This window comes from Nannospalax galili, unplaced genomic scaffold, assembly GCF_000622305.1.
Source record: "Nannospalax galili isolate Female #2095 unplaced genomic scaffold, S.galili_v1.0 scaffold999, whole genome shotgun sequence".
Classification (NCBI taxonomy): domain Eukaryota; kingdom Metazoa; phylum Chordata; class Mammalia; order Rodentia; family Spalacidae; genus Nannospalax; species Nannospalax galili.
Window position 1 is genome coordinate 1,847,402 of NW_008344824.1, and position 24,355 is coordinate 1,871,756.

General features: G+C 40.5%; 1 protein-coding gene across 7 annotated transcripts in view; it reads left to right on the forward strand.

Annotated features, from left to right (window-relative positions):
- The window catches only part of Fmn1 (formin 1), a 451,810-nt gene extending 431,388 nt beyond the window's left edge, over positions 1-20,422 (forward strand). For all 7 annotated transcript variants that reach the window (XM_008841150.3, XM_029567361.1, XM_029567362.1 and 4 more), the window contains 2 exons: positions 15,189-15,273; positions 18,142-20,422. In XM_008841150.3, the coding sequence (XP_008839372.1) occupies positions 15,189-15,273; positions 18,142-18,186 (130 nt within the window). In that variant the 3' untranslated portion in view covers positions 18,187-20,422. The remainder of the gene's footprint in view (positions 1-15,188; positions 15,274-18,141) is intronic.
- The last annotated feature ends 3,933 nt before the right edge of the window (positions 20,423-24,355 follow it).

A 24,355-nucleotide genomic window follows, 5' to 3' on the forward strand; every position in this document is an offset into this window, starting at 1 on the left:
CGCAATGGTCCCTGAGCCAGGGGTGGGTGAGGTTCCATGTGGGAGTCCCATCCTATTCTCCACAGTCTCTTACTCTCCAAAACTTGGCCAGATGTGGCCTTCTGTGTGCATTGCACTCTGATGTACAAGGGAGCCTCGCTGGTGAGAGTTGAGGGATGCATTAACCCTCTCTCTACCCCTTATTCCGCTATGTTCCCTGGGCCTTAGTTATGGAGATTCAACTGCAGATATGTCACCTAGTACTGGGCGTCTCTCAGGCCTATGTTCTCTGTGCCTGACCAGATGTGCAACTTTGCAGTAGCCTCTATCTGATGCAAAATGAAGCTTCTTTGATGAGTGATGTATGGTATGCTTGTCACTCTAACAGAGGTCTCTTCTATCTGGCACTGCATTCTTTGCCAAACAGCTCCCAGGTATATATATGCATTAATATTCAGACACTCTATGTGCATCTCTCATAGGGTTTCCAGGGCATCACTTTTCCCTCTAGGTTTCCTGCCCCCCAAGATTCACTCATCTCCACTCTTTTTTTCTCTCATCCAACTTCCCTCCTCTCTCCTTCCCTAGTCACAGTGCCCCCATTATCCCCACCCTCCCCCGAATCCCTCCCAACTCCTGCCATCTTTCCTTTCCTGACTTCCCTCCCTCTCCCACCCCATGGTCCCTTGCATGTCTGTCCTTCCTCTCCTCTCTGCCGATTACTCCCAATTTTCCAGCTCCTTCAGGTAACATCTGTTCCCTACTATCCCCCTTTCAGGTTGTTTCTTTTCCTTTATGGCCATGTATCCTTTCCATTTTCCTGGCTCCTGGTGTTACATCAGAATTTATATATTGACATATAAGGGATTGGTGCTACAATCCACAAATGAGGGAGAACATGTGTCTCTTTCTTTTCTGCATTTGTGTTTCTTCACTTAGTATAATACTCTCTAGCTCCATGCATTTACCTGAAAATTTCATAATTTCATCTTTTCTTACTGCTGAGCAGAACTCCATTGAGTAGATGTACCACATTTTCATTAACCATTGAGGGACATTTAGGTTGTTTCCATTTCTTAGCTATTGTGAAGAGAGCAGCAACAAACATGGATATACAAATATCTCTACAGTGTGATGAGTCGTTTTGGGTATATGTCAAGGAGTGGTATCACTGGATCATACAGTAGTTTCAATTTTTTTTTAGGGTTCTCCACACTGCTTTCCATAGTGGTTGCATGAGTTTGCATTCCTGCCAGCAGTGAATGAGTGTTCCTCTTTCTCTACATCTTCTCCAGCATTTGGAGTCTTTCATTCTCATGATCTTTGCCAATTTGACTGGGATAAGATGGAATCTTAGAATGGCTTTTATCTGCATTCCTCTAATTACTTAAGGATGATGAGCACTTTTTAAGGTGCTTCTTAGCCATTTTTATTTCTTCATTTGAGAACTCTCTGTTTAAGTCTATCACACCACTTTTTATTGGGTCGTTTATTTTATTTCTTTCTTTTTTTGTGTTCTTTGTAATTCTGGATATTAATCCTCTGTCAGATGTGTAGCTGGTGAAGATTTTCTCCCACTCAGTGGGTTTCCTCTTCCCTTCCTTGGTTGTTTCTTTTGCTGTACAGAAACTTTGTAATTTAATGAGGTCCCACTTACTGATTGTTGACCTTAGTGCCTGAGCAGGTGGTATGTGATTTAGAAAGTCCTTTCCTATGCCTACATCTTGGAAGGTGCTGCCTATGTTTCCTTCTAGCAGTTTCTGAGTTTCAGGTTTTATATTGAGGTCTTTGATCCATTTGGATTTGACTTTTGAGCAAGGTGAAAGATAAGGGTTAAGGTTCATTCTTCTTCAGGTAGAAATCCAGTTTTACCAGCACCATTTGTTGAAGATGCTATCTTTCCTCCATTGTATGTTCTTTGCACCTTTGTCAAATATCAGGATAACACCTAGATCATTGAAGTAGCCTTCTGATTGTTCTCCCCTCATGGAGCTGTGATCTCCTCCTTGACAGTTCTTAATATTTCATCCAGTTAACTTTCAACAAATTCTGCTATTTTCCATTGCTCGTGAAACAATGGGGAAAAAACTAGACATGATTAGTACTGTTTTAAAAAAATCTTAATTTGTTTTATTCTTTCAGAACTTCTTACAATATATGTTGATTACATGTTCCTCTTCCCCAACTCCTCCCAGATCCACCCACACCTTCCTACCCACCCAACTTCATATTCACACCCAAATACTGTTGGGTGTGGAACCTGCCCTGGATTGTGATCAACCTACCAGGGGGTCACACACCTTAAAGAAAAGAACTCTTCCTGTCCCTGCACTATACAAACGCTAAAAGCTCCTCAGCTAAGGAGGAGACCTCACGCCCGCCTGCCCTCTCCTTGCTGGCTTTGTCTGGTTTGAGCTTGAGCAGTCCTTCTGCATGTTGTTACCATTGCTGTGAGGTCATATGCGCCACTTCCCACATGTCTGGAAAACATTGTTTCCTTGTAGTCACCCACCACCTCTGGCTCTTACAGTCTTTCTGCCCCATCTTCTGAGACGATCCCTGAGCTTTGGGGACAGGGGGTGATATAGATATCCCATTTGGGGCTGAGCACTCTAGAGTCTCTTATTCTCTGCATATTGACCAGTTGTTGGTCTCAGTGTTAATTGCCTTCTACTGCAAGAACAAGCTTCTCTGATGAGAGTTGAGAGATTCTCTAATCTAGCAATCATTTTACTACTGTGTCCATTTAGTAAAATATTAGTAATGAATCCTCCTCACCTGGGGCCTATGACCTATTTAGTGACAGGTTCTTGGCCCCAGTAACAGTACCAAGAAACGGGTTCCATCTCATGGAGCAGACTTTAAATCCAAGTAGAGGGTAGTTTGTAAGTCTCATAACATTTGTGCCACTATTGCACTAGTGTGCATATCTTGCCAGGCCAGTCTTTATTGCAGCTGGCTGCATTCACAGTAGGATAAGGCTGATGCTTATTTTTATCCTCTGGTCATGTTCCTAGCACCTTCTGGCACTATAAAAGCTAGCCAGTGGTGATGAATCTTCCAGGTCAATACCAGCTTGATTTCTCCATGTTTTGTCACTCAATTATATGTTGTCTTCAGAACCTCCTAGACATAGTCCTGCTCTCCGTTGTGTTTCTGTGGTACATTTTGCAACACAGGGTCTGATAACATGTTTATCCACCTAGAAAGGGCTTCATAATTTAATCAAATGGCATTAAATGAACATTGAGGAGTTCTTGTGTTGTGGAGAAAGAAATGACTTTGAAGAAATGTGGAAATAGCTCTTTAGGAAGATGGCTTTCCATCAAAAAGACTACCCTCAGCAGAGCTGTAAGGGAAACAGAAGCCAATAGGGAAATATCGGAGATCAACGTCTGCCTAATCAGGCAGATTTTCAGAATCACTAAAGAGCATTATGGAAATATCAGCAGATTTATCAAGTCAGTATCCCAGAGAGTAGAGTCCATTATCCATGGTCTTAGAAGAATTCTCCAGAATATGCTTTGTGTCTACTTGACTTGATAATGCCTTGACTCCACTGACTTTGACTATGAGATAAACCTGTCTATTGGGAACACCTCCCTGGTGATTGTCATTTAACCAAGTTTAGGAATTGCTAGACTTAGGCTATCTTGAAGTTCTCTTTGGCCCTAATTTCCTGAAAATATGGATGAGCACTGAGCTGCATGTAAACATAGCAGATGAATTCTACTACTTAGAAAGAAGGAAGCGAGAGCATTCAAGGGGGGTCACTTTGCAAAGGTATGGCCTTAGGAGACAGCACAGCATTTAGAAGAATTACAAAGTGTGTTTCCTGAGATCAGTCCGACTACTCTGTTTTCATTTACCCCAGTTTCTTGTATATTTGTATATTCTCATATAAATTTTCAGCCTTTAATATATACTTTTAAAAATAGATCAATTATTCTACTGCCTTAAAACACATGCTTTCAAAAGATCCAGTATGGCTCAGGTGATATACATGGCATAAGATTCTATCCTGGAAGAATTCAATCTAATGATTTCAGACTACCCCCTTCATGAAGTTTTCCTCAATCTCTGTTGAGCTGTCTTTCCTCCAAAACTCTGGGGAATTCACTGTGCCTCTGATTTGAGCATGTAATGATTTGTTTTTCGTTCATTTGGTACTAAGCATTTTATTCCTTCAATAAATTGTAGTCCTGATAACATAAGTGCAAAGTATACATCGCCGTTTTCTCTGCAGCAACTCCTATTTCCTTATATACAGTAGGTGCTCACTTAATACTGAACACATAAACAATCACTGTGTTTTCTTTGGCCATGTCTAAATTGATTACAAGATTTGCTGTCTGCTGTTGATAAATGAGACATCTTATTTATTTTGATTTTGGTGGTAAAATTCCTCAAATAAATCCCACATGGGTCACTTTTGCCCAAGAATATACAATCTTAATAACTGTGTTAAAGGGAACAGACATGTCCAAAATAAGAAAGATCAACTGCTGTGGTAAAGCAATCCACATCTCTGTTCTTGGCTGTATTACTTTCAGTTTGTTTTTTTTTAAATAGAAGGAAAGAAAAGGAAATGAAGATCCTTGGGATCTGTTGCTATGCCAAGTGTTAAAGTCTTGGGGCTCAAATCAAGACCTTACAGAGCATCTGTCCACACTCTGCTTCTCTAGCTTGGCAGAGACTGATAGAAACGCAAAGTTAGTCTCCTTCATTCAGCCAGACTGTTTCTAAGGTACTTATCTATGGGATTCCTGACAGCTCCCGCCTTGGGCAGGGGATGCAGCGGGGGCTGCCCAGGTAATATGATTTGAGGGGCTCCCCGAAGGCTCCCTGCTCCAGACAGACCCTTCACCCTTTTTTGTTGAAATAACTGTGTAGACAGGCTGTAATCACTTCTAGTCTTTGTTAAGACTCAGTAGGTGGTACAGGTTTGAAAACTGAAAAGTTGGAGAGTTGGTATTCGTAAGCACAAGCAAGTCTTCAGTATCAGAGTCAGGGTTGTCTTCCAAAGGCTTGCTGAGCATTTCAGTTTAATCTGTAGATTTATGACACAGAGCTACCTTCAGGTTCCAAGCCACTGGCCGGATGCCTCTCCCGAATGAGGAAATGTGGTGCTGGTACCTTTCACTCTGCACCTACATCTCCGGGTCGGCTGGGGTGTTATGTCTACCAAGTGCAGAGTGATTGGCTTTAACTGATCATGCATTCCAGGGCAGGTCCACCCCCCTCCCCAACTTCCACTCCCCTGTGGCCTAGGAGAGAAGCCCTGCCAATGGAAGCAGACTTTGTTCTGCAATTAATCACTCAGAGTCAAAGTGTGTTTGGGTACTATAAGTGATAATGCTCAAAAACTACAAAGTGGCTCATTTGTGTAGATGCTAAAATTTGGTCTGTAAGACGACTTCTTTGGTTGTAAATAGATCTCTTACTTAGGCACAGGGGAGGGAAACATTTTTAGGAAGTAGAAACCATAGGCTAATTCATCACAGAATAACTTTTAAAGGATAAGTCCTGATATGCAAGCAGCTAAAGTCTTCTAAACCTAAGACTTAGGGTGCATTCCTGCTGGCGTATCTTGTCATGACTGTTAGTGAGTCATGACAGTGACCCCCTCACATGACGGGGCTAAGACAGTGAACCGTAAGGTGTTGAAGGGTTGTCGGGGCAAGGGTCAAACTCGAAGGAGAGAATGGACCTGGAAGAGAGAGAGAGAGACAGACAGAATCTAAGTATTGGCTCTGTTGGCCTGCCTCAGATAAATGGATTGAAGCAATGTGTTGTTTCCTAATCTCTGTGGCTTTTTCCTCTGAATTTTTCTTTCTTCTCCTTTAGAAACAGTCCACAGAGATTAATCCAAGATGCTTTCATCAGCACTGCCATGAAGGAGAATTTGCCTTTCCCTTGACGAGTTGCTGCACTGGGTCTTTTGGTTGCTTGTCTGTCACTGACAGGGACTTTAGATAATTCATTGGCTCTCAGAGCTATCAACCATGTGCTGTGGTTGTACTCTTAAGAATTCAGAAATGCCTAGTAAATGAATGCTATCAAGAAGGATAAAAATAATATTAGTTCCCATAGTCCCCAGTAGGTCTCCAGGAGTAGCGGTAGCTCACTTACTTGAAGTGGGCCAGGATACTGGCCCCTTTTCTTCTAACTACAGACGAACATCTCAATTCAACCAATGAGAAACAATTCTTAGGGGAGACATGAAGGGTATCATGAGACCTGAACCAACTCCAAAGGGCCAAGCCAACAGAGTTCTTTAATGTACAGGCCCCTGGATAATGGTTGCAGGAACAGCTGGACAGCTGTACGCTCCTCAAAGTCCATTCAAAGAGTCTGGATGACGATGATTCTACCTATGCACTGGGGAATCCTAGAGAAGATATCAAATGCTGCCTCTGACTTTTCCTATCTAAAGTACCATCCTTCATGTTATATTGAATTTTCTGGGGCAAGAAAGACACATCCCACAGCTTTCAAAAGCCTTTATGGAGTTCTTTGTGCCTTGGGGCCTGATATCATTAGTTCAAGGCTAGAAGGAGATCATTGCAAAAGAGTGAGCAAGAAGCTGACACTCCAACTTGACAGCTCTTTATACGTTTTCTCTTTCTTCTAAGGAGGATTATCACTTGTCTATAAAAGAAGTTGCTCCTAGTCATGACTGTACAGCCAACCCATACTGGGTAGATGGAATGATTGTGCATTCCTACCTGTGATGTCTACATCTTTTTAGTCCACAAAATTCTTATCTACCATTCTTGTTTCTTTGATTTGCTTATGTGTGTATTTAATGTTCCTGCTTATGTTTCAAAATAGCCATCAGCATCAGAACGAGGCAGTTGTGCATCATTAGGGAGATTCTGGCTCATGTGCTGGACAGGTTAGGATAGCTCTTGGTGCAGTGGCTTGGACTTTCTGCTATTGTCATCAGCCTCTGTTTGGAATGTGGGTATTCCCTTTGGCATGCCAATTAAGAGGTACATTACTATGCCTTAGCACACATCCGCATACCTTGCCCACGTTCTGTGCCATTTTCACCTCCTTATTTTAGCAGTGACTGATACTAATCTTTTAAAAGTGATGCACATCACAGCTGGCCAGATGCCACACTCGTCCTGATGTATATTTCATGAGCCATACTACCTCGGTGCCTTGTTTTCTTTGCCATAATCCAACAAGGTTTCCACGGCCACTGACTTCGAATGTTATGAATGAAGATGTGTACATGGTTTGAGGCATGTGGTGATTAATATTTTCAGGTCACACTGTACTGACTGGCTGATGGGGCTTCCTTTTTGAAGCTAGAAACACCCTAAAGCACCCGACATACTTTCCATATTTGGGTTATCTTCTCCATTTGTCCCCACAGTGCCTGTTTGAGTATTTTCCAGGGACAGATGATCTCTAAGACTTAGGACATATTTGAAAAGTAACAAGCAGAAGGGAGCAGTAGAGTGTATCAGGCATTGATTGATGCAGATTTGATGGAGTATTTTAGCATCCCAAGGCTGGCATCTGATAGCCATAGTTGTCACAAGAATTGTCCTTTAAGAAGTCTTGTCTTCTTAAACCCATTGTTCATCTTAAGGATATCCCTGGAGTTCTTTATGAAAGTTTCTATTGGCTGCCCTTCTCCTGAAGAGGATTGATGCTTGTATATTTGTTTGCATGACAAGCAACCTAGTCCCCCCAGTTTCAAAAAGGGTCCTGTTAAATTCCAGATTGAGGAGTTATCCAACTTAAAAAGATGCAGTTGAAAGCAGACATAAAATTTCAGTAGATAAAACAATTGAAATAAAGCCTGACTTACTGAAGCAGGGCTTAGGGATATTAGAATCTAGAGGGTCCCCTAAAGTTTTCCTCCTGCCCCAGAAGCACCTTTGCTGAATGGTAAGGCTCTCTGGAAGACACTTTGAAAACGTCCCTCTAAACTTCAGTTTTTCCATTAATGACAACAGTATCAAAAGCCTGAATCCACTTTCCCACTTCCTCAGTAGCTCAGTCTTCATTGGCTGGTGTGTTCAATCCCTCTGGTCCAAAATGAAGGTACTTAGGTTGTTAGGAACTTAATGGTAAACCCAGTATCCGCTGCCTTGTTAAGTGTGAAACAAAATGCTGTCTATAGAATAACCACATTGTGTTTCCTTAGTTGCCTGAATGATTGGATTCTGAGCTGGTTTGATTTAGTTGTACATTTAAATCTGGCTTGTATGGCTATACCCAGGGTTTGCATACTTTTAAGGTCACCTAGAAAATGAGGCTGCGGGAATGGGAGCACCATCCTTTGACAGAAGGGCCCCACCTGTCTGTGGCCTCTGCTCTCCAGTGGGAACAAGAATTATGATTTTGTACATCATGCAGTTGCTTTCATTGTTAGGATGGTATCCATGTCCCCCGCATCCTTCAACATTCTAAACAGAGGCAGAACTCTATACCTAGATGATTCTAGTCTGAAACTATGTAGGGTTGCTTTCCCTATAGTTTAGACATATTTTGGAGGGCTCAATATATGACCTTTAAAATCAAATTTAGGTACTTAACTATAAGCAGTCATGAGTAACTAGCTATGTATGATATTCTATAGTAAATACTTAGATCAGAAACAAAAATAGGAACAACATCTGAGCCAGAAACAGAAACCAGTTCATAACCAATTCAGCCAAGGAGGAGGTTGAGCATCTTTGTGGCTAGAAAGCATCTAATCAGCAAATATTTTTGGTTAAATGCAAAAAGTAAGAGGTCTCACCTCCTGAGTGAGATAAGGAAAATTCCAGACCTAGAATAAAGTTATGTAACTCCTCTGATCTCAGTCCCTATGGGTAAAGTACTATGCATACTTTAGGCATCCTGGCATGTATACATAAGTTGGCGTGCTTAAATATTTAGCACATTATTGACCTTCAATACCCTTTTTCTTGCGTCTTTATGACTCATTTGGCTAATCAATACCTGGAACTAGATTCTTAAATGTTTGCAGGTTTTCAAAGAAATCTATGTAGAAAATAATTTTATGGTTAAGTCTTTACTAAACGTTTAAACTGAATAAAATGTGAAGAAAAGTTATCAATGCAAGACTTTCACTGGTTAGATATGTGCTAAGAACTGACTTGTGCAGGGCACAGGATAGATACTGAAACAGGAAGGATCCCAGGTATGCATAAGGCCTGGTCCTTCCCTCAAGTGGGTCTAGTGGTTGAAGAGAAACAAGACACCGAGTACTGAGCTGAAAAGCCCACAGTGCCTTAAGAGAAGCACAAAGTGCTTTTCAGTTGAGAAAGGAGCAATTACTTCTGGCTAAGAGAGATGAAGGAAGCTTTCATGGCTTTAGCACTTAAGCTGGGACTAGAAGAATGGGAAGAATTTGAACACATGGAAATGAGCAAGACAGTCATTGAGAGAACATAAAAACAAGATGCCGACATGAGACAAGCTGTGTACAAAGAACAGTGCCTGATTTGGCTGGCATCTGGAGCCCACAGACTGAGGTAAAGCAATGGTCACATGATAAGTAATCATGTGTAATACTTTGGTTAATTTTTACAGAAATAGTGTTAAGTGTACTATGGTACCCACATTTAACAGATGAGGAAATTGAGGTTGAAGGGGTTTACGTAACTTATCCGACGACATCAGCCTAATTAAACCAACATAATATTCACATGAAAGCAAATCTGGATCTTAAAAATAACAAACTAAATTTAAAACAAAGGAAGATTTGACTCCTCAGCTAAAGAATTTGAATAATATACTATAGTCCAAAGATTGGTAAGCTACAGGCTATGGGCCACATCTGACCCACTACCAGTGTTTGTGAATAAAGGGTATCAGAACACAGCATGACCTGTCCAGTGTGTGTGTGTGTGTGTGTGTGTGTGTGTGTGTGTGTGTGTGTGTGTGTGTGATTTTCACACTGCAATAGCAGAACTGAATAATTGCAACAACATACAGCTCCAAAGCCTAAAATATTTATTCTCTGCCCCCTTATGGAAAATATTTGTTGTTCCCTGCTCTAGCTGATTGGAGTCATCAGAAGTGCTGGAGAAAGGGAGCGATACTCTTAGAGGCATGCATTCCTAATTGAGTCCATCTTAATCTGTAGGAAGGATTGAAAGGAACTGGACTGTTCGAGTACTGCTTTGGTTATCTAGGCTCTCATCTCTTCTCTCCTGGACAATCACAGTAGCTTTCCTCCCTCTCCTGGCCAAAACATCAAAGCTTACAGAGTCTAGGCAGATAACAAAAGTGGTTGATATGTGCTAGGTGTTAGAAAGCCAAACAGTGTGAGGAAGTTGACAGAAAGCATCTTTCACCTGTTGGCTTGGACCTGAGGCTATCATGGGGAGTGGGGAGTGACTGCATAGTCACCATTCAATATAGTAGCTTCTGATTTCAAACGTCAGAAATCAAATTCTTATGGGAAATCTCAGTGATTGCAAGTAATAGCAACTGAATCCAAATTTATTTATATCTCTTGTGTCTGATAAAAACCAAATTTAAATTTATTTCAGCCATCAAAGCTGATCAAACTTCAACTTTCCAGCTGGCAATCTTTTCCCAATTCATTGTCAGAAACTGATTCTGAGTGAATTTAATGCAGTGAACCACTACTCAGTAGACATACCCCAGTTTACCTACGGTTTTTATGAATATTTTCTAAATAAAGGTGATAGACAGACTGACCCAATCAGTTGTCAGTCTCCTGTCAGGTCAAAGTAGTTTTAAGACCTGTCTTTATCATCTATCATGCCAATGTATATGACGTAGTTAGATTATCATAATATATAAACATTTGTTTCTTAACATAGATATGATATAAAAACAGCTGAAAACCATCCTGGCCCTTTCAAAGTTGTATAGATGCTGCTGTTGGGGTCATATGGAGATCCTACTTCGCCAACTTGCTTTGTACAGGATCAGTCCTGAGCACTGAGCATGTGATAATCATGAAATTTAAGGGACTCTTACATATCCTCCCCATCACCAAGCTTTTTATTTTTTATATAAACAATATTCATGTATGCATATATGTGCACAGATGAGTGTGCACATGTGGATAGTGTGTACCTGTGGGTATGCACACATGCGTATGGAGGCCATGGATCAATATCAAGTGTCTTCCTCAGTGGCTTTACAGGCTGGCCAGTAAGCTTCAGGGATCTACCTGTCTCTTCCCTGACCCCCGGAACTAGGGTTACAGGAGTGTGCCAGCACTCCGGGCTTTTATGTGGATGCTGGGAATCCAAACTCAGGTCCTCAGGTTTGTAGGCAGTCTACCATTTGAGCCCTTTCCCTAGTCCCCCATAACAATTCTTCATATCTGAATTTCTATAATTTAGAGACTAGTCATTTGCAGTTATTATATTAGTCTCAGACTGTATGACAAGTACTATGCAAAATGGTGAGGAAATAAAGACAATGAAATTGTATCCTCTGCTTTGGAGAAGCTGCTGTCTAGCGTGAAAGGGAGGGACCTGAAAACGATCACAACACAGTGAGACACATGAACCTTGGAAGCAGTTGCTGGGAGGGAGAAAAGAAGGTTTCCGCTCTACCCAACTGCTTCCCCTGGCTTCTCAGTTACTTTTCTTATATGATCCAGGCCCACTTACCCAGGGATGGCGTCATTCACAGTGCGCTGGGCCCTCCCAAATCAATTAGCAATTAAGAAAATGCCTCACAGACAAGGCTAGAGGACCGTCTATTGGAGGAAATTTCTCGATTAAGGTTCCTCCTTCCCATGTGTGTCAAGTTGACAACTGAAGCTGTTCAACAATATAAAGGTTGAAAAGAATTTTAAAATTTATTCATATATTATTTTCTATAAAGAACAAGTATTTTAATTATCAAAAATGTTAAGGTAATAGGGAACATTCACTCAGAAGTTCTATAATATTTTTAGTTTAAATTTTATTTGCCTTACCTCTAGAAAACTTGGCAAAATTATAAGGAAGTAGATGCAAACTTTGTTTTCAAATTGCTACAGTTTTTCTTATTTTGCCATACTTAAGCAATTTAGCAACTTGATAGGACTTTTAGAATCTGTTTTCAGATTAGAAAAATTGAGTGGGTTCTTTGGTTTGCTAAAGCTCAGGATAGGACCATTGGTTGATTTGGATTGCTTCCAGGACACAACTAAATAATAAATAATATTAAAGGATAGTACTTAGATAGTTCATGGTGTTTTGTTTCTAATCAGGAGCTAATGTTTAGTCTCTAGGACTGTTACTCATGTATTCTTTGTTTCACTGAGATAGAGTCTCCCTGTGTTCCTAGTCATGAACTCCTGAGCCCAAGTCTTAGCATCCTGCCCAGTAGCTGACTGAAAGCACGTGCCACTCAACACCTGACTTGTCATACATCCTTAAAGAATTCCTTTTTCTTTGATGAAAGGTTTTTTTTTTATTGACCACTTCCTATTGAACTGTCAAAGTGATAGTCTGAGGTTGATAGTAATCTCCATTTTATAGATAAGGGAATTAAAACAGAAAACTTGATTAACCATGTACTCTAGTAACTGACAGAACTGGTCTCAGACTCTCACCTCGCTGATGCAGAAGCTGCTTGCCACTTAGCTGTGTCTTGCTTCCTTTTCTTAAGAACTGCCCTGTGAAAGGGAGACATAACAGTTGAATGACTTCTGGAGGAGAGCAGAATATAATAACTGAGATCAGGATTGTCATGGGAAGTCTGGGGTCTGTGTCACGGAAGAAAGAATGAAGAATGGAAGAGCCTCTGGCCAGTAGGAGAGTTTTGCAACAGGGTTATGAGTTCGCTTCCAATCCCTCCTGACTCCTTATCCTCTGCACACACACACACACACACAGAGAGAGAGAGAGAGAGAGAGAGAGAGAGAGAGAGAGAGAGAGGAGTTACAGGGCCACTGAGATGATCAGGAAGTGGAGGGTGATGCTAAGCAGAAGTCAGAGCAAAGGCTAACTGAGAGAGAATTGAATGGAAAGAGCTACTAAAGTATAAAGTGACCCTAAAATATCCCTGACAGTTAGGGGCCCTGAGAGAGCTGGTAGCTGCTCTCTTTGAAAAGAATCCTGGCTGGAGAGAATTCAGAAAGAATACAAACTGGGGATTCATTTACATCTCCATCCGCTTAGTTGGAAAATCTCTTGATGGTCAGTCTACAGTGTAGTCTGACCTGGATTTGGTATATTTAATACATTCTTTTCTTGATTGGGTATAGTCACAGTTGTTGCCACAAACGGAAAAGTTTGGTAGGCATGTGGTGTAGACACACAAATCTACAACAACATTGAAAAATGCCTGGTCTGAGGGCAACTTTACGAAGGTATTTGTTCTTGGGTTATATAAAACATTACTCATCTTTGTTTAGTTTTTATTTATTTTCTGATGCATCAGTCAGTACGTTGAACTGATTGTAATAAACTTCCCCATGCAGGCAAGGAGATTGGATTACTGAGTATGTGTTTTAAAAAAAATTGTGTAAAATCTGCTAAGAGCCAAGCCACTCAGCTACTTGTAGATGATAATAAGTACATGATTAATGTGGAGAGAAAGATTTTTATTTGAAACTCTGAAGAAAAAAAGCATGCTAAATTTTAAATATGTATGAGTTGGTGAGTCTTTAAATACCTAATAAATGCTTAATATTTTAAAGTATTTTTGAAGACATTTTAAAAATAAATTAAAATTCATGTGTTTATCACCTAGAATTACATATTCTTTGAATAAATATAAAGAATGAGCATTATAAATTAAAAATGAAATTCTATTTAATATATTACTCAATCCTATTCTCCCCTCTTTCTAACAATCACTCTATCATGAATTAAATCTCCTCCCAATCTTTTTTTTAATATTTTATATATCTTAAGCATATTAATGATATTGCACTTCTTTTTATGTGCCTGTTGACTATTAGTATGTCATCTTTGAAAAAGTATTTGAATTTTTGCCCACTGTGTGGAGAGAGTAATTTACCTTTTTGTTTGAGTTAATAGTATTCTTGGTGCTAGAGAGATGGCTCAGTGGTTAAGAGCACTTGTTGCTCTTGCAGAGAATCCAGGTTCGGTTCCCAGCATCCATATGGAGCCTAACAGTGTAACTCCAGTACCAGGGGACCCAACGCCCTCTTCAGGCCTCCATAGGTACTCCACTCATGTGGTGCACTTACATCCATGCAGACAAAATACTCATATGCATAATTTTTTTGTGATTTTTATGTGTATGAGTGTATTGCCTTGCATAAATATAAGGGCACCCATGTGGAGGCCAGAAGAGGGCATCAGATCCCTGGAACTGGATTTACAACAGTTGGGAACCACCATGTTGGTACTGGGAACTGAACCTGGGTCCTCTGCAAGAACAACCAGTGCTCATAACCAGTCCCACATAAATTTTTGAAGTGTTATTATATATTATGTCATAATCCCCATATCGGATATATGATTTGTAGTTTTTCTTCCATTCTTTTAGATTATCTTTTCACTTAATTGCTATGAGCTTGTGAACTGTAACAAAATGCTTCTGGGTATTCATGTTTCTGAAAATTTTTGATTTCCAATATTGTCTCAATATTATATCCTGTTCAGATAATAAACCTGAGCACACTGCACAGTGCCCTCTCACATAGTATTCCATTCATCCGATGCTACTGAGTTGTTCACAAAGGTGCAGGCTTCTGTTGGTCATCTCCATGAGGCTCTCCAACAGTGAAGAAAATTGAGTTGTTTAATCTAGTAATAGAAAGCTATAAAATAGCATTCTGATACAGTTACACACCATTTAATGGCATTTAGGCCAACAGTGGACCACATATATAAGTTACTTAAAATTATAATGGAGCAAAAATTTGTTGTGTAGGATTTTCACTATGCCTTTCCTTTGTTTTGGTATGTTTAGATATATAAATCCTTACTGGCATTTTACACATGCCTGCAGGATTCAAGGCAATAACAGACTCTATAAGTTTATATCCTAGCATTGTAGTTAGACTCTCCCATTGAGGTTTGCCGGCATTCACTGGATGACTGTCACTGTGACAAAATTACCTAACAAACCATTCCTCAGACTATACTCCCATTGTTAAGTGACACTTAAGTATATTCTCATGATACTGACATTTGCATTTAAAAGCGCTGGGATGCCTGTCTAACCTGACCCCTTCCCTCCTCTCCTCTCCTTTTGTTTTCATCCCTCCCCTCCCATTTCTCCTTCAGATTGAAAATGGCTCAGGCATCAGTCAGCAAGCTGACATCAGAGAAGAAAGTGGAGACAAAGAAAATCAACCCTACTGCCAGTCTGGTGAGCCATGTTTTTCAGCATAACTTTCACATTTTTCATTGTAACTGGGGTGCAGAAAAGTGTATGTGAATCTAAAGGATAAAACTCAGGGAACAAATGGAATGTTGACATCTTTAAACCCATCCTAACAGGATGTCATTTAAAAACAAAAGTAGGAATCAGTTGTGGTAGCTCATGTCCTTAACCCCAGCTTTCAAGAGGCAGAGGCAAAGGGATCTCCGTGAGTTCATGTCCAGTCCAGGTTGCATAAGGAGTTCCAGGCCAGTCAGAGCTATGTAGTGAGATCCTGTCTCAAAACAAAGGAGGATTGAAAGGCCAAAGCATGATTTCATGTTTCCCCTGTTAACTCAACAGAGACCACTTCTGATTAACCAAATCCATCCCTACTCCACCCACACCATGATCCCTCTTATCTCAAGGTCCTTTTCTCCTGTGTGTGTTCACCATCATCTGTTCTGTTCATGTGTGTTCACTATCATGCATTCTATTTTCTCATTTAAAGGAGAAGAAATGATGTTCCCTGTGGGTTGCTAAGAAAGTTGAAATGCCTGCCTAATGTCATTTGGCAAATGGATGACAAAAACCAGGACCAGACTGGGGGTTCCTTCATAGCTCTTCTTGTGCCAGAAACCAAAAGTGTACTCAGTCTTTCTAAATCTGGGAGAAAGTTTTCCTCCAGTGTTCAGTAGAGATCACACTGATTCTCCACCTATGTTACAGATTGTCAGTTACTTTTCCTGTTGCTATGATAAAAATTCCCTAACAAAAGCAACTTAAATGAAAAGAAAAGATTTATTTTGGCTCAGAGTTTGAGGCCATCATGGTGGGGAAGTCACAGAAACAGGGGCTTGAGGCAGCTGGTCACATTATATCCACAGTCAGGAAACAGAGCCATGAATGGTGCTCGGCTCACTGTCTTCTTTTTATACAGTGCAGCATCCCATCCCAGGGAATGGTGCCACCCACAGTGGGCAGGTCTTCCCATTTCAGTTAACCTACTTGAGATAACCTGTCAGAGGCATGCTCAGAGGTTAAGTAATCCCTCACAGGTTGCCTGAAGGCTTATCTCATAGATGACTTCATATCCTGTCAAGTTGGCAGTTAACACAGGCAGTAATAGGAGTTGGTACATGGTTAGGTGCCTTAGTGAAGGAGACTGCCTACTTTCAACCTCAGCTTTGTCATAAGATCTTAGTAAGGTTACTTTGCTTCTTTATCTTCAAGGAGAAGAGAGCAGTTGTATTACATTTAATTTAGGTTTATTTTAAGGAAACAAGGGAAAGGCATGTGAAATCCTGGTTCTATAATAGAAGTTCAGTAAATGCAAGGTACTTATCTGTGTGCCAGCCGCTTTGGACCCTGTAATTAGGAACAGCAGCAGTGGTAAGACTATCCTTCTGCATACTCTGTGTCCAGTTGATGATACATTCAATACACTCATCTGTATGATTTTCAGGGGTGGCAGTCTCAACCCTGATTTTTATCTCCGTCCTCCTTCAGCTCCTACTCTTTTCCCCAAGTGCGTTATTTGGTCCTCCTTCCTGACTTTTACAGCCAAACCTGTTCCCCAGGAACAGAGAAAATGGAGTTAGCTATGTAGACAGAAAGGAAACAGTGAGCTGACTATGACACCTCTTACAGGCTGACCTCCTTGGTGGGTGGGCAAGTTCCCTCTTATAATCCTCAGCTTGTTTTGTTTTTATATGTTTGGAAATTGGGAAGGAGCTTGTAAACTGATTCCCAATTCAACTGTTCAGGTCAGAGATGGAATTCAAACATAGGAGAGTTGTATAATATCATTGATTTTGTTTATATCTCACACAATTTAGTAATTCACTGCAGAATGCTATCTTGAAGACCTCCAGCATCTGGTAGTCAGGTCTCAAAGTCTGTCTGTATCTACATTTCTGAAGGAGTGCATGATCCCCTTTTCCTTTCTGTTGTCTGCCCCAGGAGCAGACACACCCTCTCTATCATGCCTAACATTTACTTCTTCAGCAACAGAAGGAACAAGGGCCCATCTTGCTAATCTGCGTGCTCTTGCCTGTGTTCACATCTTCCCATCACACGTCCATGCCCGTCCCCTTTAGAAGACTGTCCTGGAGGAGGCACAAGGAGAACAGAGCAGAATGTCAGTGGCAGAATGGTCATGTCTCCTGTTCCACACAGATGTGATCTGCTCATCTTCCATTTTGAAAGGCCTCTGTTCAGGTCCTATATGGTGCTTACTGGCAGATGCATTCAACTTAGAAAAAGGAACTCTATTCATATCTTGATTTCCTCAAAACTTTTTCTTGATAATACTCTAATGCCAGCAGAGGGCATAGGATGGGGCTGGGAGGAGTCAATAAGCATCTCTACAAAATGTGGATCTTTGCTACAGAGGAGAGAGCAGAGCAGAGCAATCTGGCCTGATGAGCTACATAATTGTTCTAGATGGATGTAATTGTTGTATTGATTGGCTGTTCACCTTTTGTTTAACTTTTTGGTGGGCGGTAAGATGGTAGGTTGGTAAGAGCAGATAACTGGGGAGGGGTGGAGTCTGAAGAAAAAAACTAGACTTTCCATTCTAGGTTACTTGTATTCCAGACCAAAACTCAAGAAATTTATCACTGGGCATGGTGGCTCAAGCCTTTAATCCCAGTACTTGGGAGGCAGAGGCAAGTGGATCTCTGTGAGTTCAATGCCAGCCTGGTCTACATAGTGAGTTCCAGGCTAGCTGGGGCTACATAGAGACCCTGTCTCAAAAAGACCAAAAAAAAAAAAAGAAAGAAAGAAAGAAAGAGAGAAAAAGAAATCAAAAATTGAAAAGTAAAAACCAAAAATTATAGAAATTATAATGAATCTACTTTTTTCCTTCAACAACAGAAAGAAAGACTGCGTCAGAAGGAAGCCAGTGTGGCTACCAACTAAGATGGAAACAAGGAAATGACTGGGGCGAGATGAGGCATGTTGTATGCTCCTTCAGGAGGCCAGTGCACAGGACGTTCTTGAGAGATTTGTTACTGAACATTTGCTTTGTTCCTCTCCTCCTGAGATCGTCTGCAGAGAGCCTCCTGTGCCTTCTTTGAGAAGTCATATTAATCCACAGGAATAATTAAAAGCTATGTATGGGAACATTGCAGGAATATTTGATAACTATTTCTTATAGAAGTCCAAATTCCACTCTGTAATAAAACCAGAAGACATACTAAATATTTTTCACATTTTATTTAAAGATGAGACTGTATAGCATATACCCTTATTACAGAAGAAGTGGTATATCATTTATGGTGACGGCCTTGCAGGAACTCAAGCCTTGTTCTGTACACACTGTAGCATTAAAGTGTTGGTCTTAATTTGATCCTGTTGTACCAATATCTTACAGAATTCTCACCAAAAATGTTGAAACTTATCAGAACTGTTTTTGAAGAGGTTTAACACTGTGTTTCTCCCAAAGTAGGAAAATGATTTTGTTGTTGTTATTGTTGTTGTTGATAATGATGATGGTGATGGTGATGATGATAGTGATAATGATGATGATATAATGAAGAGAAAATGGAATTGTACATGGGTGGAGAGAAGGAACAATAGTCATAACCTCATCCTGGGGAATAAGTTATGATCCTGGGAATCAGCGTCAGCTAGTGAGCTAGGCTCAGTCTTTGATTTTATGTCAGTTCACATGGATTCTTGGCCAGCAAAGATTCTTACAAACCTCTAAAAGATGCAGGTCAGGGATAGACTGGGTCCAGAAAGGAGAGCAAATGCTCCAAGCTGGTTATTTTTTTTTAATTTTTTGAGACAAGTTCTCTATATAGTCCTGGTTGACCTGGTACTCGCTATGTGGACCAGGCTGGCCTTGAACTCAAAGAGATCTGCCTGGCTCTGCCTCTTAAGTGCTGGGATAAAAGGTGTGCACCTTTTTATCATGACCTTGAATGACAAGTAGGGTAGGCCAGGGGTCCTTTGATGTCCAAAAACTTATTAACAGAAAAAAAATTTTTATAGCAAAATGAAAGAAAGGTGGTTACATTAATATTAACCTTTGAGTAGAATTTGGGGGCCAGGTTGTTTTTTCTAACCCTGGCCCTTGTATCAGAGAAAAGCCACCTTTTCCTCTCTCTCAATTTTCCCCCTAAGCCACCACTCCTTGAGTCTATCTACTACAAGAAGAAGAAAGAGATCTGAGGCTGAACTAAGAATAGTATTGAAAGCCATTGTTTTTAAGACTTGATGGAATAAAAACTCAAGCTTTCTTGTTGGTGGAGGCTATCTAGAGATGAACTCAAATTTTACATCTTGCGTCAGCAACTTTCTAGAACCTCTGAACCAAGAACCTTAGGTACTTGCCAGATACCTAAGAGTCTTTCCAGAATCTGCCTGTCAGTCACCAGCCCCTTCAGGGACAGCCCTAATAATAGATGCAAGCTAGTGAAAGCAGTACTGTAATTTAGTGCAAGCTTTGAGAAACAAGAGTGCATAGTTAGCATCTAGTAAGTCATAGACGCTGTATTTATGCAGATATCATCTTTTCTAATGGCTCAAGAGGAAGAATATGATCACATGGTTATTCAAAGTGTAAGAATGGGACAAAACAAACAAGTACATAAGGAACTTAACAGGCTTGAGGTTGCTATGAGCAAGACGCTTTTCCCATTATTTTCTTATGCAGTTTTTCTTCATTCTCACTTTAGCTATAAAGCAAACCAAGGGAATTCATAGGAGGGAAAATTCCACTTGCAGCTGGCCTCTTCCCCATGGTGTCCTTGTTAGTCTTGTGGTACAAAAGACAGAAGCCAATTTTATTCATGCCAGAAGGATCACCTCTGCTTCCTGTGGGAGGTCTGCACAAGCCCAGTTCCTGATGGATCCTGTGGAGGGAATGGGAGATAGGAGATGGCTTTCACTGATGCTGTTGCTACTTTAGGTCCCTAAGTAAGATACTCATGAGTCATGACAGGTAGTACTGTCTCTGTGCCTTTCAGAAACACAGCAGATCCTGCATGCTGTCAGGATCCAGTCCATAGCATGAGCAGTCTTTCTTTTCTGACATCCTAATTCTATTTACCTTCCCTCTGAAAAAAAGAAAAGAAGGCCGGGTGTGGTGGCACACACCTTTAGTCCCAGCACTTGGGAGGCAGAGGCAGGCAGATATTTGTGAGTTCAAGTCCAGACTGGTCTACATAGTAAGTTTAGGTCAGCTGGGACTACAGGGAGACCCTGTCTCAAAAAGACAAAAAAAAAAAAGAAAAATTCACTTGAGGAGGGAGGGTTGGAGAGATGGCTTAGCAGTTAAGAGAGCATACTGCTCTTACAGAAGACCGAAGTTCAGTTCCCAGCACCTACATCAGGTGGCTCACAGCCGCCTCTTACTCCAGCACCAGTGTCCAATGTCCTCTTCTGTCCTCCATGAGCACCTGCATGAGCACCTGCACTCACATGTACAGACACACACACACATATGCACATAATTAAAGAATAAAACTAAATCTTAAAAAAAGAAACAGTTTGGGGGTGTGATGCAGCAAGATGAATGAAGAAATCTGAAATTTTCACTTTTGCATAAATATCTCATTTTATAAATTAGTTTAAATTGTGTTAAAAATCAAGAGAAATAAGTATCTCTTTTGTTTGACCTTCATTTTCCTTTGATTTTTGCCTGTTCTGATAGAAAAAAAAATACCAAAAGGTGAAGCATATACTTTAGGTAATTTGATAATCTACAAATTAGTTTAATTATCAAATCATAAAAACATGGGCATGCCATGAAATCCAGTGTGGGATAGCATGTTAGCTAAGCACAGATTAAATTGAACAGCTGTGGTGGCTGATGGGCATGAACAAGGGTGGCCTACTGTCCATGTGAGATTACAGTGTCCACCACACCATTTTAGTGTGGTTTGGAAAGAGTCTAGGATTGTCTTGGAAGTGTTATTCTTTAAAAAAAAAAAAAAAAAAAAAAAAAAAAAACACGTAGAAAAAAAGGCCTGATGTGCTAGAGTCAGATATGTATATGTCCCTCCTCTGGGTTCTAAGAGGTGTTTATAAAAGAACACCAGAAGACTGTGAATGCCATAAGGGATAGCTTAGCTATTTCAGCTTGAGAAACCCAACAGCTGGAATAGAGTGGACTAGAAAAAGAAATGAGTTCTCATCCATGTCAACTACTTTGTCTAGATAAGGAAATCTGCAATGCAGGTGAAATAAGTTTCTGCCCAAACTGATAGGATTTGAAAAAAAAAAAAAAGTTAATTTTTAGCCTTTACAAAAGGCAAATAACATTAGAAATGCTTTCATTTTCCAGCTGTAGAGAGAACCCAACTGCTTGGAAGCTTTGACTGATGCAGATTGACTTAAAGCAAAGTACACCCAGACACTCAGCTCAACAGCTCTTCCAGCTTTCAGACTTATACAAGTGTTCCTAATGCCAGTAGCAATTAAATCCAGGCATAACCAGGCTCAGTTGCACAGCTGTATGTGACCCAGAGGCACGTTTTGTGTCATTTCTGCTTCCCTGTCAGCTGTTGACACCTTGTTAGACGCACTCATTAGTTTCACAATCCTTCATTTCCCTCCTCAAGGAACGGGCAATCTACCAAATTCTCTCAAGAGCAACACTTTGCTGGGAAGTAGTGAATTTCAGAGTTTCAGAATGCTAAGGCCAGTTCAGGAGCCTTATTTGTTAATCAAGACTCTTTACCAATAATGTTATATCACATTTGGAAAATTTGTATAGAGAACGATTTACTTGGAAACACGGAGACATTAAATGGCAGCTAGCTGACTAGATCTCTTAAGCCATTATGAAGTTTCTACTAAGCAAAAGATTAGAAAGGCAAATGAAGCCTTAACGCTAGCCTCAAGTGGAACTCACTGGCCTCCCTTTCTCCCTCTATCTGTGCAGTCTATCTCCAAACTACCCTAGTGCTAACCAGTGCCATCCTGAAGGTAGAGGGAAGACCCTGCAGTCTATAGTACACATGAACTTCATACTATATTGCATATTGTATCTATCAAGTACTCGATCTGGAGAAGACTGACTAAACCTCAATTTTTATGTAAAAGAAGTAAATCAAGCCATCCATTCTACAAATTACATCTCATAAAATTTTCTGTTTTTCACTCAAGTATACATGGAATCACCTAGAAGCTGATTCAGCTGCCCCCATGGTTCCATGGTGTTTTTCATGGTTTCTCTGAAACTTGATAGCACTGGAATACCATAACATAAATTAATCAGTAGAATCAGACAGAAATGAACATCTCAAGAATTTGGCCTAGAATAAGCAACCTCTATCACATTTGGGCTACCACCTAGGCTAAATATTGCCTTCAGTTTTACCTGTGCAAACACTGAAGGTTTTCCCACCTCTGAAGCTGTAAGAATGTCTTAAAGGAGAATGGATACGCATCCCCATGTATAGTATGAGTTTCAGTGCATTTTATATCAAGTAAAAAAAAATGATTCCAAACATGCATTAGCAGTGGTTTGCCAAAGTCATACCCGCTTTGCTTCATAGTTCTCTTCCAGAGCTTGCTTTGGGTTTCATCTTATGAAAAAAGCACATCTTTGATGGCTCATATGAGTTAGAGTTCCAGGTCTACCATTGTAAAATGAAAGACTATCCCTGTAGATCACTGAGTACACAGAGAATTACTCTCTGCCTCCCCATAACATGGCTGATAGATGTTCAAAAATGATGAACTCTGGGAATCCTGAGATGGATTTTGAATTCTGGTTTATTTCTAGGAGGCCTGTGAAAAGGAGTTTACAGCATGCAAATATTGTACTGCTCTTCCAATGAGGGACCAAAAAGCATTTAGAATACTTATAGTGCAGATATGTTCTGTGAAATATAATTACCTATTTTCCTACTTAACAGCTATCTCTAGGTCTAATCTAGTTTTCTCATGTCTGACCATCAAGGCATGAAGAAGTTACTCTCAGTCTTGCTAGTGGTTTTCTATAAACCGTGGATGGCATCCATTTCTATTGGTGAGGAGGCAAGTCTAAATAGTAATTCTCTCTGTAGTGATTCAATTAGGATTTGAGTAGTCTACCAAAGGCACAGGATCTCCCAAAATCATTAACCTTATAACTTCATTTTTAAAACTTCTCAGGACACAAAGAATGAGCCCCTCTATGTAGCCCACATCTATAGGCTAAATGTGTAATCTTTGAGGAATGTGTGTACTAAAGGAAAAAAGTCCGTTTAATAAAATAATCTAAGAGAGTCCCCAAAAGGTAGAAACTACAAATTAGGCACTGGATAATTGTTAAGAACCTTCAGCATGGCATTGATTTATCACAGTTTTTTCCAGTCACTGAGTTATAATCCAGACTAGTGTGGGAAGTGGTTTCTTTGGACTTCGATTTGGGGATCGTGCTTTGGCCTGGAAAGTAAGCATTGGCCTGCATGTCTAGAAGCTCACTGAAATCAGTTAGCAACCTAATATGAGTCAGATGCGAAGAAATGCAAGTTCCTTCAGGTCCTTTATGGTTTGATCTGGTTTAATTATCTTAACAACACTCAGGACCTCATGATCCTTCGGCTTCCTGAAATCTCAAACAATATGGGATGATTAGGGAGAAACAGAAGAGGAGAGAAGAAAATTTGAACAAGTCCAGTGCAGTGTTTTGCTCATATCATGCATTTTGTCAGGGAACTGGTGACTTTTGCCATGATAGCACTGTGGGCAGCTTTTTAATGGAAATTCAGGTCATTTGTATTCGGTAAACAGGACTGACCCCATCGGTGACAGACTTTGTACCGGAAAAGCAAGTACCCCGATGAAACTGGCCTGCACTTAGTTTAATAACTCTACCAGTCTCTGATTTTGTTGTATGTTCACTTGCTCGTGGACCTTTCTGTTTTCTCTGCTTCTCCCAAAGCCGTTTTGGCACCAGGCCTCATTTCACTTTCCTCGTCTCTGTACTTTGGCCTCCTATTCCTTCACTGCCCACAGCTCTTCTCTCCTAATGGGACCTTTTCTGCTCCTCTTGGTCCCAGCCATTCTCCACCTCCACATCACAGGATGGCGAATGTCCGCAGTCCCTCTGCTCCATGCACAGTGTTTGGACAGAGCACCACTGTCACCG